At 43.7% G+C, this 17,637-nt stretch overlaps 1 protein-coding gene across 1 annotated transcript in view; it reads right to left on the bottom strand.

The window, feature by feature from the left end:
• The window catches only part of MYO5C (myosin VC), an 84,396-nt gene that overhangs the window by 7,942 nt on the left and 58,817 nt on the right, over window positions 1-17,637 (bottom strand). The window contains exons 24-33 of the mRNA XM_008577320.1: window positions 17,439-17,502; window positions 15,255-15,435; window positions 12,637-12,730; window positions 12,246-12,309; window positions 12,080-12,160; window positions 11,051-11,231; window positions 9,195-9,288; window positions 8,667-8,727; window positions 7,411-7,579; window positions 1,627-1,714 (exon numbers count right to left, since the gene is read on the bottom strand). Of these exons, the coding sequence (XP_008575542.1) occupies window positions 1,627-1,714; window positions 7,411-7,579; window positions 8,667-8,727; window positions 9,195-9,288; window positions 11,051-11,231; window positions 12,080-12,160; window positions 12,246-12,309; window positions 12,637-12,730; window positions 15,255-15,435; window positions 17,439-17,502 (1,077 nt within the window). The remainder of the gene's footprint in view (window positions 1-1,626; window positions 1,715-7,410; window positions 7,580-8,666; window positions 8,728-9,194; window positions 9,289-11,050; window positions 11,232-12,079; window positions 12,161-12,245; window positions 12,310-12,636; window positions 12,731-15,254; window positions 15,436-17,438; window positions 17,503-17,637) is intronic.

The raw sequence follows: 17,637 nt of genomic DNA, 5'->3' as shown, positions 1-17,637 counted from the left end.
GGCTGATTTGCACATGAACGTCTGTGGCTTTCAGGCACGTCAAAGCTTTATTGTACAGCTGGCCAGTTAGCTCACTTGGTTAGAGCATGGTGTTACAACACCAAAATCAAGGGGTTGGATCCCCATACAGCTCAGCTGCAAAAACAAAAACAACAAACTAAAACTTTATTGTATCCTGAAGAATTTCTCCTAGTAGTGATTCCTATCTGTAAGTATATCAGTGAGTATAGCCGCTGCTGAAAAGGCTGAGTTATCCTTGAAGGAGTCCTTACGAGTACCTGGTATGTATCTAGAACAGGGGGGATAGGGGAGAAAACCCAATTTGTTGCCCCGTTTTCAAGTTGCTCACATTACTGTGAAGGAAACAAGACTCACAAAACATTTGGTGTGCAAAGTACCAAAGTGCACAATCCTGACTAAAGGGGCTGTGTGAGTTTCCTATGGCTGTTGTAACAAGTTATCACAAACTTAGCAGCATGAAACAACACAAAATTTTAATCTTACAGTTCTGGAGGTCAGAAGTCCAAAAGCTGAGCCAGAACCACCCAGCTCAACTGCTCCTGGATTCCTGATCCAGAAACTGTATGCCATTAAATATTTGTTGCTTCCAGTTGCTAAGTTTTGGGGTAATTTGGTATACAACAACAGATAACTCATGAGAATGGGAAGGTGATGAGTTCTGATTTAGACATGCATAATTGGAGGTAATAATAGAAAGGCAAAGAAGGTGGCCTTAGAAGCAAAAAGAATCTGAGGTTCAGGAAGAGAAATGAGGGCAGAATGTGGACTTTGGCAGTCTTTATGTAGAGATGGTGTTTCATTCATTCATTTCAACAGTAGGGACACAGTCGGGGGTGGGAAGGGCAGACCTGGTCCCTGCCCTTGTGGGGCAGGCTGACATTTATAATTTATTATTGAAGGGGAAAGAGCCTCAGTTTAGTTTGGACATTTCAAATTTCAGCTGAGAGTTGAATAAATAAGAATAAAGGAGCTCTTCAAAGAAATGAATATAGAAATAGGAACAGACAGTTGAAGATACAATAAAGGCTGGGAGGGAGAGGAAAAATAAAGAACAAGAGAGTAACGAATGTAAGTTGGAGCAGAAGACAGGCAAAGTTCAGTGACTCAGAAGCAGAAGAAGGAAAGAAAGGCTGAGGGTCCTCTTCGCAGGAGCTCTCATGAGGACACCAAGTGTGAAGTTCAGCTCATGTTCAGGATGCCTGACTTCTCAGTTCTCTGCTTCTCTCTTCTAATGGAAATTCAGATACTGATTCTATACATGCAACAGGAAGAAAAGATGAATTTTGAAGCAATTAATTTAGAAACTTGTTCACAATTGCAAATTAAAAAAGGGTGAGCTAATAGAGGAAGAGGTTAACAGTGTTCATTATAGGGTATCCCTTGCAATTCCATGAGTGTGTCTGATACTATCTGAGGGGTAGTGAGCTGTCTTCCTGCCTCGAAGGAGCTGTTCATTAGCCCATCACTAGGTCCCAAACCCCACCTGCTGAGAATCATTCCTTTGGGATTCACAGGCTTTGGATCAGCAGGAAATAAACACTTTACTGCATGTTGACTTTAGCTGCAAGCTCAAAAGAATAAGAAAGTGAATATCCTTTTTCCTACCTTTTTCAATTGTCTTTGTTAGAGTATTGACTTGATCTTGTAGCTTTTTAATCACTCTGTCCTTCATGTCTAACTCTTCTTCAAGATCCTTCAGAAATCCAAAGAAACAAGGATATACATTTAGAAGCATCTTAATCTATTCTTTTGGAAACAGCTTTATTGAGCCATAATTCACATACCATACAACTCACCCATTTATTATTTATTTATTTATTTTATTTTATTTTTTTAAGCACATGAGAATAAATTTATTAAGGGATGAAGTTATTTAGATAGTCAAATAGGCTATTTTGGCCTAGAATCCTGAAATACTGAAGCACTGAGTACTGAAACAAACAATTTCAAACAGTTTTTCCAGAGTGCATTAACCAATGATGTTTGCTCTCCGTTTAGCCCTAGTTACTTTAAGAGAAAATCACCCAGTTGAGTGTTCCCTTGAGGCCACTCCTCACCTGGGCTCCAAGCCTGCATTCCCACAGCCTCCACGGCAGGGCAACCTCGGCAGAGCAGCGAGCCGTGCTGCTCTCCCTGCTCATTCTAGAGTTCCAGGCGCTTCTGATGGGCCCACCCAGCCTCAGAGGCCTGCTCTTCCTGCCCTGCACTGCCCTCACTGCTCTGGTGGTCACTGCACATGGGGCACACTGGGACAGTTTCCTGATGTCCTTCCTGCTTCTCTTCTATTGTGCACACTCCCCCAGAATTAACTTCTTTAACTCAAAGGTCATCAGCTTACCCCACTCCTGCCACACCTAGGGAGTGGGAGGAAGGAGCAGACGCAGAAAAGGGCGACGAGAGAGAGAAAACCACAGAGCTGCCTGCCACGGAAGCAGAGAGGAGGAAATTCCCCAAGGAGTGCCAACACTTGGATGTGGGAAGAGTTTCAATGAAAACAGTCAAGTCAGTCAAGAGCAGATGGCAGCTCTTCACCACATTCTCTCAGGCCCAAGACCTCAGTCCCCAAAGATGCTAGTTAAGTGAGGCGTATTTTCTTGGCCCGGTTTTATGTGATAATTTTCAATGTCTCTCTCTTCAGAAGCTGCATTCATAGGCCGCCCCACCCCCAATTTATCCCCTGGCAACTCCCAAGGCTAGTGTATAATCTACTGTAGGCGAGGCTGCGTGGATTCAGCATGAACAGACTCCCCAGTTTTGTGTTTGACTGAAACCCAGGGTCAGAAGGAAGGAGAGACACTGTCCCGTGTGAGGAAGGCCACCCACCCTGTGACAGGCCAGCAACACACGCAAAAGCTGAAAAAAAAAAAAACCAGTGCAAATGCTCACGCGCATTGAAACAATTTCCCACATCATAGTAAAATAGTCCATTTTTGTTACATTCTTCTCTTTTCTTAAATTAAAAAAAAACTCCAAACTAATGTACAGATTAAAAAGTAGAACAGTACCCCAGGCTTTCCCACGCTGGTCAAGGCCGGCTTCAGCTCAAGCTGGGACTCTCAAGATACTTCCAGTTACTTCTCTCTCTGCTTCTCCTAATCTGAAGTGCTGAGGTTCCTTTTCCCAACACTCTTTACTGAGCACTCCAGCCTTACTCAAAATTCTTTCGTGGTTCTTCAGCTCTCCCAGGAAATTGTCCAAGTCTCTGGGATGGGGTGGTGGTGGTGGTGGTGGAATGCAAGGCCACACACCTTTTGGGTAATGCCTGACCTTTCCAAACTTAATGCCCACGACCTCCCTGTGAGCCCTAGCCACTCTGCGCAACCAATCTTTCCTCAGAAGATGCCATGCACAGCACCAGGATGCCAGGGCTCATGGCTCCAGCCCTCCCGCACTCTTCTCCCTGTGCGTCTACCCCCCCAGGGCTCCATGCATCTCCTCCACAGCCACTCCTGACCCCCACTCTCTTCTCAGCTCTGGTACCACTGACTGTGCTGCGGTGAACTGACACTGCCATTGATGTGAACACCGCCACCCTCAGACTGTGCTCAGCGAGGGCAGGAACTGTGTCTTCTGTCTCTTTGTTGTCCTTGACTATGAACAGAGCATAGGTTCAGTAAGTTTCCAGCGAATGAAAACAAGGGTTCCTGATCTAGCTGGGCTACCATCGTATATTAAAATCCCCTTTTATATCCAGAAAAATACATCACGTTGTGGCTTGGTTTTACAAATTTGGGCATACCATGAGGTATATCAGTTCCCTCAGAGACACCGTAACAAGCGGCTTATAGAAAAAATACTGATCCAGACTTCTAATCCCAACTTCATAAATGGCCACTTACAAGGTGAAGAAATGATTTTCCTACATTTTGGGCAATTGGCAATACAGTTACAATCTAGACAGCACTTGACAGATAAATATAGTATCACGCAGAGGGGATCCAGAGGAGTAAAGGGAAGAGCACACACACACAGGCCCCAGGCTTAACTCACCCATTTAAAGTGTACAGCTCAGTGGTTTTTAGTATAGTCAGAGTTGAGCTACCATCATTATCTTATTCTGCAACATTTTCATTACTCCAGAAAGAAAATTCTAACCTCCAGCTGTCGCTCTCCAGCTCCTCTGCTCCCTTCCAGCCCTCTATTTATCTATGTATTTGCCTATTCTAGACATTTCATGTAAGTGAAAACATACAGTATGTGGTCTTTTGTGTTGGCTTCTTTCACTTAGCATACGATTTTCAAGGTTCATCCGTGCTGGAGGATGTATCAGTATTTCATACCTTTTTATGGCTGGATAATATCCTGTTGTATGCATATACTATACTTATTTGATCTATTTCCCCCTTACTATAAAGTAATGCCCATAATAAATACTTATTTTAAAAATATGAATGTAGGAAAATGGCCTTTCTGGATGTTATAGCTGGAGCCAGAGAAACTGTTTAGAGGTTTGGATGCTGGTTTTGCTTTTCTTTCCTAATAAGGAGGAGGCCTTACCCATGCTGAATTTGGCTCAAGCACCAGGAGAGTCCTGGATACCTAGAAATAGAAATACTTCCTATAAAGGGAATAGAACATTTAGGTCCTTCCTAAATTCTTTTTTTTTGGTGGCTGGCTGGTACTGGGATCTGAACCCATGACATTGGTGTTATAAAGCTGAGCTCTAACCAACTGAGCTAACGGGCCAGCGTGGTTCTTCCTAAATTCTGAGGGAATCAGGCTTCTCAGATCCAGCAAGACCCACCATGCAGTCACTGCAGCTATGAGCCCTCTGGGGACTCCCAGGGCTGGGGGATGCTGTGCTATTTCCGCCCTGTGTGGACACCTCTCCCTGCTACTGTTCTGTGTTCCTGGCTAGACATGTTAGAACTTTACTGACCTTACAAATGGAGGTGCGGGTGCAGCTTCTTCCCTCCAATTTGAGCCCATCTTATAATACATCTAATTAAAAAATCACCCATCAATCCACAACCTAGAAGAAAGCACTGTTCACATTTTGATTTATTTTATTCCTTTCTTTTTTTTCTAATATGGTGCATGTACATTTTATAAAATTGGGATTATACTGCATGTAAAGCTTTAAATCCTATATTTTTCTGTAATTATACTGTAGACATTTTCCCATGTCATCAATAATATACCCAAACCACCATTATTAATGGCTAAGTCATATGATATACAATAATTTAACCTGCCTCCTATAGTTAGACATCCATTTGTTTCCTTTTTTTATGATTAATAACACTATGATGAGCACTCTGAACAAAAATTGTGGTCCACATGTTGATATTTACTTAAGATAGAACCCTACAAGTTGCATTACTGAGTCAAAGGGAATGTACTTCCCAAAGATTCATGATATATGCCCCCAAATCACTCCTTGAAACTCCTGACCTTCATGCCAATTTATATTCCCAGCAAACATGGGTGACAGTCCCCATTTCAAGGTGTCCTCACCAGCGCCATAAGATCTCCATTAATTTGACAGGCAAAAATAATATGTAGTTTTCATTTTTAATTTCTATGATAGATAGTGAAATGATCATTAGAAGATTTTTTTTCCATTTCTTTTTTTAATAAGAATTTCTTTGACTTAAAAGTTTCATGTACTGGGTTGAACACTCTCCCCTCAAAATTCATGTCCACCCAGAACCCCAGAATGTGTGTGATCTTACTTGGGAAATAGGGTCTTTGCAGTTGTAATTAAGATAAGGATCAATGTGCACTCATACCAGATTAGGGTGGGCCTTAAATCCAATGAGAGTGTCATAAGGGACAGAAAAGAACACACAGAGACACACGGAGAGAAGGCCACGTGAAGAGAGGGAGAGACTGCTGCTGCAAACCAAGGAATGACACAAGCCACTCTTGAAGCTGGAAGAGGCAAGGAAGGATTCTCTCCTAGAATCTTTGGGAGGAGTGTGGCCCCGTTGACACCCCGATGTCAGACTTCTGACTTCCACAACTGTGAGAGAATAAATTTCCGTTGTTTTAAGGCACCTAGTTTGTGGGAATTTGTTATGGCAGCCCGGGAAGCTAACACAGATCATCTCATCTGTGGCAAGATCCCCACTCATACACAGAAATTGTGTTCTTTTGTTGCCTATCCATCTGTTCACTTGTAACACTGAGGCTAGTCATTGGTTCAGGAATAGTTTGTTGTAAGCCCCCTCCCTCCTCAGCTCAGTGCACTGTGGAAGAAACAGGCTGGCCCGGGAGCAGAGCCAGACGTGGGGGAGCTCCAGAGGAGGGTACTGAGAAAGACCCCATTGCATCCCTGGGGCATCAGGAACAAGCTCACACTAATCCCACACAACTCACAGGGATCGGTGCGTGTTCACAGCTAGAGAGTGAAGGACCACATGGACAGGACAACATGACCACCTGTATGGCCTCTCCCTTGCCACTGGCTCCACTGAAACCCCAGGACCTGCATGCAGCCACAGAAGGCAGGGCAGCCTGGCACACACGGACAGCAGGCAGCTGCTTATCTGGTATGATCTGAGGACTCAAGTCTTTGAGAAAGTTGGACCCACCTCAAAAAGATGGCCATCACCAAGGTGCCACTGATTGGAATTTATTATTTTCTATTAAATGTTAAACTCCCAGGATTCCTCTTTTTAGGTGTAATTACTCTTCAAAGTTAAACCCTGACATGGCCAAATATGATTTTATCCAATCATGGTTTTCCTGTGAGATAGGAAATGGGGGACCCTGCCAGCAGAGAGAAGGGCACATGGGCACATCCAGGCTGACCACAGCCCTGGCCAGCCCCACCAGGTCATGCTATTGGAGGCTGCCAGGCCAGGAAAGGGCCTGAGAGGGACCTAACTCTGAGAAAATCATCCTGTTATTTCAGTGCTTTTCACTCTTGTGGGTTTCACGCATCAATACAATTTCCAAATAATTCCTGGGGATTGACATGGGGTTGCCAAATTTCATTTTTGCAAGGGCATTTAAAATTTAGAGAAGACTTTTAAAAAATTAAAAATTACAATCATTTCATAGAAGGAAATTTTGACTCTAAAAATTGTCAGAAGGTCATGCCCCCAAAACAAAGTGTGGGCCTTTATGTGGGGTAGGTTCTGCTCAGCAAAGCGCTCACACGTTGGCCTTGTTATCCTCAAGGTGCTCTAGACCAGGGGTCCCCACCTCAGACGGCCTCTACCGACAGCTCTCAGGAACCACAGCCCTGTACGGTGCCTGCCATTCTCTGCGGTGGGCTGTATCCTGAGACCACATGTCTTTTGAGATAAGGAAACAGGCTGCCCTGATGGAAGGACTCCTGGTCCACAGCTGCTAACCCTGAGCTTCAGGTGGCACGTCCTCCCTTTCAGCAACATACGCACACAGACAGTCACTTATCAACACGTTAGTAAAACTTCTCACCCTGTTTTCCAACATGAGACGAGATGCTTCCTGCTGGAAATTACTCTTGACTTCACTTTCTGTTTCAAATTGTTTCTTCAAACGCTCGCTGGTCTCCTGAATTTCTTGAATCTTACTGATCAGCTTCTCTTTCTCCTTAGTGTGTATTTCATTTTGGCCTGCTATGACCCTGATAAAGGGATAGAACAACCTTTGGTATCAGTTTGACCCTCATGGAGTAGTCACTCATTGTCACAGCAAATGCTGATATACCCAAGATGGAAAAATACCTTGGCCAATTTATGTGTAAAGCTAATAGGACCTGAGTACGGGGATTGCTGAAGGGGCAGGTAAAGAGACCAGGTCTCACTGGGATAGAAAATTGTGCATGGACTGCTCTAGCCTCCTTAACCTGATAAGCTATTCCAGCCCCCACCCCACTTCACCCCCCTTCCCTGCTCCCATGGGACATCCATACCCACCCACACCCTATGACTAACAGTTCAGGGATTATCTCCTTTGTAACCTGCCTGGAGAACAGACACCCAAAAAGCCAGGGATCAGAGAGAAGAGAAGAGAAAAGAGAGGCATCGAAAGAGTTCCAAAATGGTATCTCACTACTTTCCTACTACTTTGGATCCTTATTTGTTCCTGATCCTACTGATAAAGTCATATGACTAAAAATGCTCTTGGGTATGTAGTGTGTCCATTTATCGTTCTGAAAAATTAAGCATCTCAACAAGTTGGTAGCAAAACAGAACATTTTTCCCACAAGGTTCTACCAGGGGACCAGGCCCTCTGTTGGTCAAGATGGAGATTTGGGAGGATTAGCAATGAAGATTTTCTATCAACATGGGTTTTAATTCTCTTCCTAAATGGTCTGCTAATAGAAACTCTGTTCTCTCTCACACAATCTTATTTTATCCACGTTTTGAACAGATAATTCATATGCAAGATGTAACATTACAAAGGCACAATAGTATACATAGTGAAAAGTAAGCCTCCTTCCTTCCTCCACGCATAAATTACCAAATTACTTCCCTGGAGGCAACCAACGTTTTGTTCCTTTTACAATCTCCCAGAGATGACGTGTGTGTGTGTGTGTGTGTGTGTGTGTGTGTGTGTGCACATATTTCTTTTCTTTCCATTTGAAACGTGACATATCATACATATTAATTACATAACATATCTCGGTGTATTCTACAATTTCAGGAAAGAAAAGCATTACATAAGCATGAACTTGAGTTAGACACTCGTTAACACTCGCTAATACTTACTTTCTTTGTGTTCCTTCTTCTTGATTGTGATTTAACTGATTAGACAATTCTTCTAGTTCTCCTATAATGAAAAGAATTATCAGTACTTTGGGCGTCATATCACTGTGTTCTGATTTGGGTTTGGTATTATTTTCAGTTATTAGAGGTCCTAAACTTTATCCAGCCAGAGAATAGGTTTCGTTTGGTCTGTACAATGTTTAAAAATCTTTTAAAGCATTATTTTAAAATTATGATAATTCACATAGAAATCTGGATTTCTGGATTTTCTTTAAAAATAGGAATTTCTAGCAACACTGGGACCCACATTCCCACTTGGCAACAATCAATGGAGCTCAGAGGCAGCTGCCCCTGTAAGTGCCACACACGCCTTGCTGTACCCTCCAACCAGCCCACATCTCACATTTATGTTACCTGACTGGCCCCGGGGAGAATAGAGCTTAAAATCTCTGCATATGATGACTTTTCTACATCATTTACTGGATATAGGAAACCATTTTCTAAAAGCAGGTTCGTGAGAATTCTAGTTACCTTTCATTTTCTCAGTTTGTTCATTCAGGCGAATTTCAAGATCTTGCTTCTGTTTCTCCAGTTCTGAAATCTGCTGTTTAAAGTCTGGGATCATCTTTGGAAAAGAGTTAGAAATATGAGAATATAAAATACTTTCAACTATGAACTTTCAAATCTCAGAGGCAAACTGAACTGTCGAGGTGTTCAGCCCGTAGAACACGTGGTTGTGCAAGAGGGCCAGCGAGACACCAGACTGGGCTGGCGTTATGTTGTCTCTAGACCTATACAGTGTCAAGAAACACCAGCATGCTCAGAGGGAGCAGTTCTCACACAACGACAACTGGGAGAGAAGGACGTGGACCGCTGAAGGCGGGTGGGAATCCTATGCTGAGCTGAGGGAGGAAGAAATGTGGGCAGCCTCTGCGGTCCAGACCCAGAGACACCACCTTCTCATCTCGGAACAGGAAAAGCCATTTCGAATGGTCCCCCTGTGCCTTCTGAATTAGTGGAGGTCTGGAATCGTCCAGTATGCTTCACAATCCTTTATCCTTTAAATACCCATCACCTCCACCCCTAGTCAGATAAAGACAGTTTTTCAGTTGTCCAAGTTTATAAACACACTTGTGCCTCTGAAGTCCAAATGAAATACTTGTTTGTACAATTGGATCTCACTACAAATTCCTCATTCACATTTTGTCCAAGGAATAAACACAAATGTGAAGGTCCTTTGCTACTGTTCCCATGTCCACTGTGCCCAGGGTCACGTCTCCTCACCTGCTCACACAGCCCTGAGAGTACCCGAGTCTTCCCGGGCAGGCAGAGGAGGAGACAGTAGAGATCGGGGAAGGAGCAGCGGCGAGGCAGGAGAGAAGCCTCGGGGAGCGTGGTGTCCTACAGGCCAAGAGAGCGCCAGAGGCTGCGGAGCTACCGAGGAGGGACCCTCTGTGCCCAGCTCTGTGTGGGAGCTCACTTAGGGGTAGAGACACAGGACAGAATAGGGTGGCTGGAGTAATGGGGGAGGGGAAGAAGCATGCTTAGACGGTCTCGGATAAGTCCCATGAACTCCCCAAAGAAACAGGGTGTGGCCACAGGCAGGGGGGTTAAGAAAGGGATGTGTTTTTTTTTTTTTTTTTTTTGTCTTTTTTACTGACCGGTAACGGGATTGCAACCCTCGGTGTCGCGCCCGCACCAGGACCCGCAACGGGATCGCAACACTTGGTGCTGCACCCACACTGCGCTCAGCCAGTGAGCGGGAACCGGTCTCCACATGGGATCCGAACCCTCGGCGGGAGCGCCTCTGCGCTCCCAAGTGGCGCACTATCCAGTGCGCCACCGGGCCGGCCCGAAAGGGATGTTTTTTGAGTGAGGGGATTCCTGAAGCATTTCTCTGTGCCAGTAGGCATGAGTCAGGGAAAGGATGAGAACGGGCATACGGAAGAGGACGTCCTTGAAAAGCGAGATTCGGGGCACGAGGGGAGGCCTGACCTTCTGGTCCACTCCCCTCTCAACAGCTACCCTTTTACCTTATTTTTTTTGTCACTTTCCTAGGGATTATAGCTAGATTTAAATATATAGATTTAAAAACACACACACAGACTCACACACACACACACACACACACACACACACACAAACACACACCCCCCACACACACACAGAATTTGGACCCATCCTGTGCTAAACAAACACAGTCTCACATCAAAGAGCTCTCCAGCCTGTGGTCATTTTATCGTTTTATCTTCTGACCCAGTTATTTCATTCCTGGGAAAAGTAATTGATATCTATTATTTTATTGCCAAGAAACTGAATTTTACTCCTTTGATGAATAATGTGTCTAGAATACTGGCCAGGCCTCGGGCCTGCGGCTGAGGCCATACCATGTTTTCTGATGTTAGCCTGGCAACTTCATGACGGATACTTGCATTGATATCATTCTCTTCTCTGAATAAATTCTGCAGGTGGTTGATTTCTTGACTTAGATGCACCACTTTGAAGTTCAGAGCTTCAATCTCTTTTTCATAGCACTCCTTCTGTGTCTGGAAATGGCTTTCCAAAACACTGTTAAAGGAGGGGTCAAGAAATAAGGCACACGATCTTTATGCGGCCGTGCTGACAACTGTCAGGGTGTACATGTGCAGCAAATATGAAGACCCACAATTAGAGCCCTGCGCTAAGTACATTTTACTTACGTACACGTAGTTACAGGCTATGGAATCAGGAACGCATGATTACAAAATCTTTCTAGCTAGTTAGGAAGCATTATGTGGGGTTAACATGCAGTTAATGATAAATTTTACTTTAGGAGATATTAAAATTACATGTTTATTCTCTTAGTAGTTTAAAAAACATGTTCTGTAGGATACTATGTTTGTGGATACACATCACTTTACATGAGTCAAAACCCACAGAAGGTACAACACCAAGAGTGAACCCTAATGTAAACTATGGGCTTTGGGTGACAATGATTGTCAGTGTAGGTTCATCGATTGTAACAAATGTACCCTGTGGTGGGGATGTGGATAGTAGGGGAGGCTCTGTGTGTGTGTGTGTGGTGGGGGGAGTGTTGGGCAGGAGCTATAGGGGAACTCTGTATTTTCTGCTCAATTTTGCTATAAACTTAAAACTGCTGTAAAAAATAAAGTTTATTAGTTTAAAAAAATGTGGCAAAATCTTTACATCTAAATGTTTACATATATCTATAGCGACACTGGCTAACTTATTTGATATAATCAGTTTTCACTGTACAGGTTATGGGTTTTAATACTAGGTGGTTTACCCCATAAAGAGATTGCTCTTCATTACTAAAATAATTACTTAATTCTCAGAGAAATGTTTTCATTCTTCTGACTTTCCAATAGTCTATTATCTCTAAACAATCAGAAGGAAACCTGAGGAGAATTTCTAACCGTGTTGCCTTCTTTAGTCCCTCATAAGCAAACCAGAGTTCTCCATCCTCATTTAAATGCTCCAAGTCTTCCACAGAGAGCCTGGAAAATAAGGATGGTGAGAAAATCGATCATCTCTCTCACGTTTTACGTGTTTTTAAATGTTCAGCAATACAAATGTGACTACCTGCTTCTTACATCTTCAATGTCATAGCTTTCAAGAAGTTGTTTGGTGATCTCTGACATCTTTTCTGAAAGGAACACATGGAGATATATAAATTACATTTGTGCATGATTTCTCTTCTCCCATTCCCTTTCCAGGGCCAGTTTTCTAGCTTCACAGTGAGTCTCCAGCTAAATAAATTACCAGCTAACCAACCGACCAACTAACCAACCTTCCAGCTATTCAATCAACCAAATATCCAACCTACCAACTAACCAATCTACCATAAACCTACCATGAAACCAACAAGCTAACTGACCAAACTCAAACCAAAGGAAACATTTCCTTAGCAGCGACACACCTCTGATAAATGTAGTCTATACCCCATGGGCTACATAATTCGTATTTTTGTTACCTCTCATTTCCCGTTTTTGCAACTGCACATGTTTTTCCACGTCTATCTTCTGTGTTTGAAGTAGCTCTATCTCCTTTTTGAATTCAGAGATTGTCTAAATCACAGCAAAGATAGAACCAGGTGAAGAGAAAGTGGTGATGCTTTACGTCAGACAGAGGGAACGCCATCCCAGTGTGGGATGCCTGTGCAAGGCAATCTCACTGCCATTTCTCAGTTAAAATCTCGTTCAACCCTCACTGCCCACACAGCTTGGCCTCAAAGCGTATTCAGCTACTCAAAATGCTCTTACTTATTCCCAGGTCTATTTGGCTATATCCATAGAATTAGCTTCCCTATAATATAAAGGAAAAAAAATAACTACTTACTACAAGTTTGGGATGGGACGGGGTAGAGGGGAAGCCAAGAGAAGTAAAATCATGGGGGCTAAAATTTTCTTTCAATGGATAATAAAATCTTGGATGCAAGGATATGGGAAAGTTGCCACCTTCATAACTGTCAGATTTGACCTCAGCTCTGCTTAGATGTGGGGCTGCAGCAGAGACAGGGTGAGTCCAGGAGGTCTGGGAGTTGGCTGTGGGGGAGGGGGTGGCCTGGGAACTGGGGTTCCCTGAGGGGCAGCTCTGCTTGTGGGGAAGAGGCTGTATTCTGCCTTTATTCACCTTGTGAGCTCTGCTTGAGTAAGGACCACAGGTCCTGCTTTTGTAGCTAAGGGAGATATAAAGACTTTCAGTGACAGCAGAGGTGAATAACACCGTTTGTTGCCCCATAATATTTTCTCAGTTACTCTGAGTGTTTAAGGGCTACAGGTCCTGTTTTCACAGAGGGTAAGAAGGGGGATCAAAGTGACATTTACTGAGCACTTTACATACATGACCTAAGCCTCCTAACAGTCCTATAAGGTGAGTAGAATGATCTTTTATAGATTAGAAAACTGAAGCTACATTTAACTGAAGGTTAAATGGCATGTTCAAGGTCACCTGCCAAGTTTATGGGGGACCCAGAACTACCCAATCCTGAAGCCCTGCTCTTCTTTGTAATGTTTTAGTAAATGTTCCAAGTCATATTTGTGTTTACTTACACTTTTAAGACTGATTATGACACGTGTACTTGATAACAATGGGTTATTTTTGTTGAAAACCAGAAAAGTCTCCTTAATATATTACATTGGAGAGTTTGGACCAGAGTTTTAGCTACCAAAGGAGTGAGTGACATCTACTGGTGCCTACTCCAAGTGCAGTCTCGTGATTTCCCAAATTGAAGATACAGACTATATAGTCAGATGACATGACTCCCACAGATTGACATCAGTCTTATGTGATTGCTAAGAATCAAGCAGTCATAGGAACATGTGGCTGAAAGTGGCCCTTCCTGATCACGTCATCTGATCTCCTACTTTTAGCAACAGGAGACTGGGGCTCAGAGAGTATGGATGGCTCTGCTTTGAAATTCAGAGGCCACCCAGACGTAATTACAGCTCTTCTAAATCACGCATGGCTATTCCATGACAACTACAGGCAACATTTCATAATCATAAATATTCTGCTAACATGTGTTTTACATATTTAGTAAAAGCTTAAAAGCTTCCCAGCTTGGGCTGGCCCCGTGGCTCACTCGGGAGAGTGTGACGCTGGTAGCGCCGAGGCTGCGGGTTCAGATCCTATATAGGGATGGCTGGTGCACTCACTGGCTGAGCGTGGTGCAGACCACACCAAACTGAGGGTTGCGATCCCCTTACCGGTCAAAAAAAAAAAAAAAAGCTTCCCAACTTTACACTGAAATGTTTGTACTTAAGAACAAAGGAACACACAGGTTTATATTTTCTAGGAAGGAAGCAACTCAGTTAAGCCTTGATTGTCCGAGCATGGATCATTGCTTTTGTGGATCTTCTGACAACGGTTTAAATGAAAGATTCTGATAATAAGGTAATTTGACTTTAGTACAGGTATTTTTTTTTTTTTTGTCTTTTTCTGTGTCCAGCAATGGATCGCAACCCTCAGTGTTGCCCCCGTACCGGACCGGGGACCGGCAACGGGACTGCAACCCTTTTGTCTTTTTCCGTGTCCGGCAATGGATCGCAACCCTCAGTGTTGACCGCGTACCGGACCGGGGACCGGCAACGGGACTGCAACCCTCGGTGCCGCTCCCGCGCCTCGCTCAGCCAGCGAGCGGGAACCGGTCTGTATGTGGGATCCGAACCCTCGGGCGGGAGCGCCGCCGCACTTCCCAAGCGGCACACTATCCAGTGCGCCACCGGGCCGGCCCTAGTACAGGTATTTATGGACATATAATATGATGGATTGTATAATAAGGGTTCATATCAATTTATAATTTAATTTGGGAATATTCTCTAGGTCAATATATTTGAATAATTTTATATAAATGGAATTCAAAAAAGTTAGAAAGTTGAATTTTAAAACATGAAATACAATTATTGCTAAATTGAAGCCAGCCTGGGAGCTCATACTTGGGAGAACTGACGGAATTAGGGTCCTTTCACCTTTGGCCTTTACACAGGTGCTTTCAGCTGTCTGATCCCCTGGGGACAGGGAACCACTATGTCTCACACAGGTCAAATGACGTAACCAGAGGGCAGGCCTAAAAGGGAGAGGTGGCTCTACCTGTGCCTGTTTGCTCAGTCGGGACACTTCCCCCTTCAAGCCATCACAGGTGACGCGCTCCTTCCCCAGCTGCAGGTGAAGCTGCGTCTTCTCTTCCTTGAGAGCTTTAATTTCTTCTTTCAAAGACTGGATCTGCTTCTCATAGTCTTGTGTTTTCAGCTCAAAATCTTTTTCAAGAAGTCTAGGCAGCAAAAGAAGAAAATAATTAATTTAGAATCGTCTCTACAGTCTTTACCTTGAATTAGAAAAGTACATCGATTTGAAAATGAGATGCCAGAAAGGAAGAGACAAGTTAATTAGGACCTATGGTGACAGTTCCAACAACAATAACCTCATTTTTAGCAGATCGTTTCCTTTTCCCTTAGGTTAAAGGCAACTTCTTACATTGGTCTGAGAAGCATGGCTCTACAATGATCACGTGCAGGGAACATAGGAGAGGGAGATTGAACTTGAAGACACTGGTTGTTGGGGCACTGAATTCCTGAAGCCACTCCCTGGGTTCCATGCAGTCCACTGGGGGAGGCAGCTTCTCTCAGCAAAGACCTTGGCATGTTCTGCCAAGTCCTGGCCCATTCCCAGTTCCAAGGATCCTACAGGGGCTTGGTTTCATCCTAAACAAGTTAATGGTGCCATCTGATATGTCTAGGGGTGTAGCCCCTCAAAAATTCTAGAATAAACTGCAGCAAATTCAGGTGCCCAAAAGTTCATGGAAACCCAAATCCTTGTGAGAGGGTTGCTCAATTAAACATGTGATGATTAACTCAGAAAATAGCTGAAGAGAGATACATGACTGAGACCAGCCCAACACTGCCCTCAGGGGCCATGAGAACTGAAGTGGCTCCAGAGCTCTGTCACTTCAGTGCCTCAGTCTGCTTGCTGGGCTGCCCACTCAGTTCATTTTATGACTTGCTTTTATAGCACAAAGGGAAAAATTCTCAGGAAGAGAGCCATATTCCCCATACATTTCTGTTTGGTTTCCTTTTCAATAAGTAAAGGAAAAATAATAAAAATGTTAACAAACTTTTAAATTTTGTTTTCAGGATCTTAAAAAATTGCAGTTCTCCCAAGAGGCCAGTAAAATACCGTTGAAGAAAGAAACTGCAATTGGAAGTCTTATGTAAAAAGAATCTCAGACTTGCAGCCTGAACCAGTCAAGAGTGTGCCCACAGACTGCAGGCATCTTTGCACCTCTCAAGGGTTGTGACAGGGGCCAAGACTTCCCCGGGTGGCTGATCAGGGACCAGACCGAGCTACTGGGAAGTTCTAATGAGGATGCAGAACAAGGGCCTAGAGAGAGTGAAGAGTTTTACCCCCTCTGTTGGCCTGCCTAAGCTCTGACCTAGTTAGGATTGCAAAGAGCTCAGAGTGACCTGGCCACTGCCTGGCTCTCGAAGCCCCTTGCTTGAAATGGTCACTCCCAAGTGGCCCTAGCACATGGAGAGATGCCAAGAACTAAGTTCCTCTCCTAGAGTTAGGAGTTCAATAAAGATTATATTTTTCTAGGTAAATGAATTAAATAAGACATATTTAAAAACTGATGTAAGATCATGAAACATTTTATGTATTTAACTCTTGGGGCTCTTCAATGATCTCCCCCTCCAAACACCCTGCCATGGACCCCTACTTTGAGATCTAAAACTTTTGAGTTCACCCCTTAAGAGAAGGGGAGTCCAAACTGGAGTCCTGGGAGATCAGCAAAGGGTGTGATATTGAGATAGGAAAGGTGGGTACATTACAAGGTCATGGGGACTTGCCTTAGTTTTTGTGAGTTGGGTCACATCCTTTATTTTCTGGGAAAAAAGCCAAGTTAACAGCTACAACAGGTGGGGGGAAGGAGGGAGGTTTATTTCCTAGGCAATCATCTGAATTCTTGGACTTGACAGAAATTGAAGGGGGCGGCAGTCTGAAATTCTCACTGTCTTAGCAATAAAAAGAAAGTAAAAAGTTCCTGGTGGGCCACTGTCCCCATCCCACAGAAACATTGTGGGCAAATGCAGAAGCTAAGCAGTGTCTGAAGGTGCACACTATGCAACTTGGCTCTCACAAATCCCAGTGTCTCTCACTTCCTAGAAGCAGTCACACCCTGCTCTCCTGTGTCTGTGATCTGCTATCTGCAAGCTGAGAAGCAAAATATAAAACAGAGAGAAGGAAGAGGTAGCTTGACGGCAAACAAGATTTCCATACATTCTTTGTCGTTCTTCTTTTTGCACATCATCAAAGAGCTGCTTGGTGAGGCTGTCCATTTTTTCTGTGAAAAGAGAATGCTCTTTGAAATATGTCTGCCAAACCAAGGCCTTGATTGTTTCATGTCATGTTTAAGAAAATGAGAATGTAAGAACAATCACGCAATACTTAACCACTAACAGGAATTAAGATGAGAACG

The sequence above is a fragment of the Galeopterus variegatus genome, unplaced genomic scaffold (assembly GCF_000696425.1).
Source record: "Galeopterus variegatus unplaced genomic scaffold, G_variegatus-3.0.2 Scaffold1487, whole genome shotgun sequence".
In the NCBI taxonomy this organism is placed as follows: Eukaryota; Metazoa; Chordata; class Mammalia; order Dermoptera; family Cynocephalidae; genus Galeopterus; species Galeopterus variegatus.
This window is presented reverse-complemented; position numbering and strand designations above follow the sequence as displayed.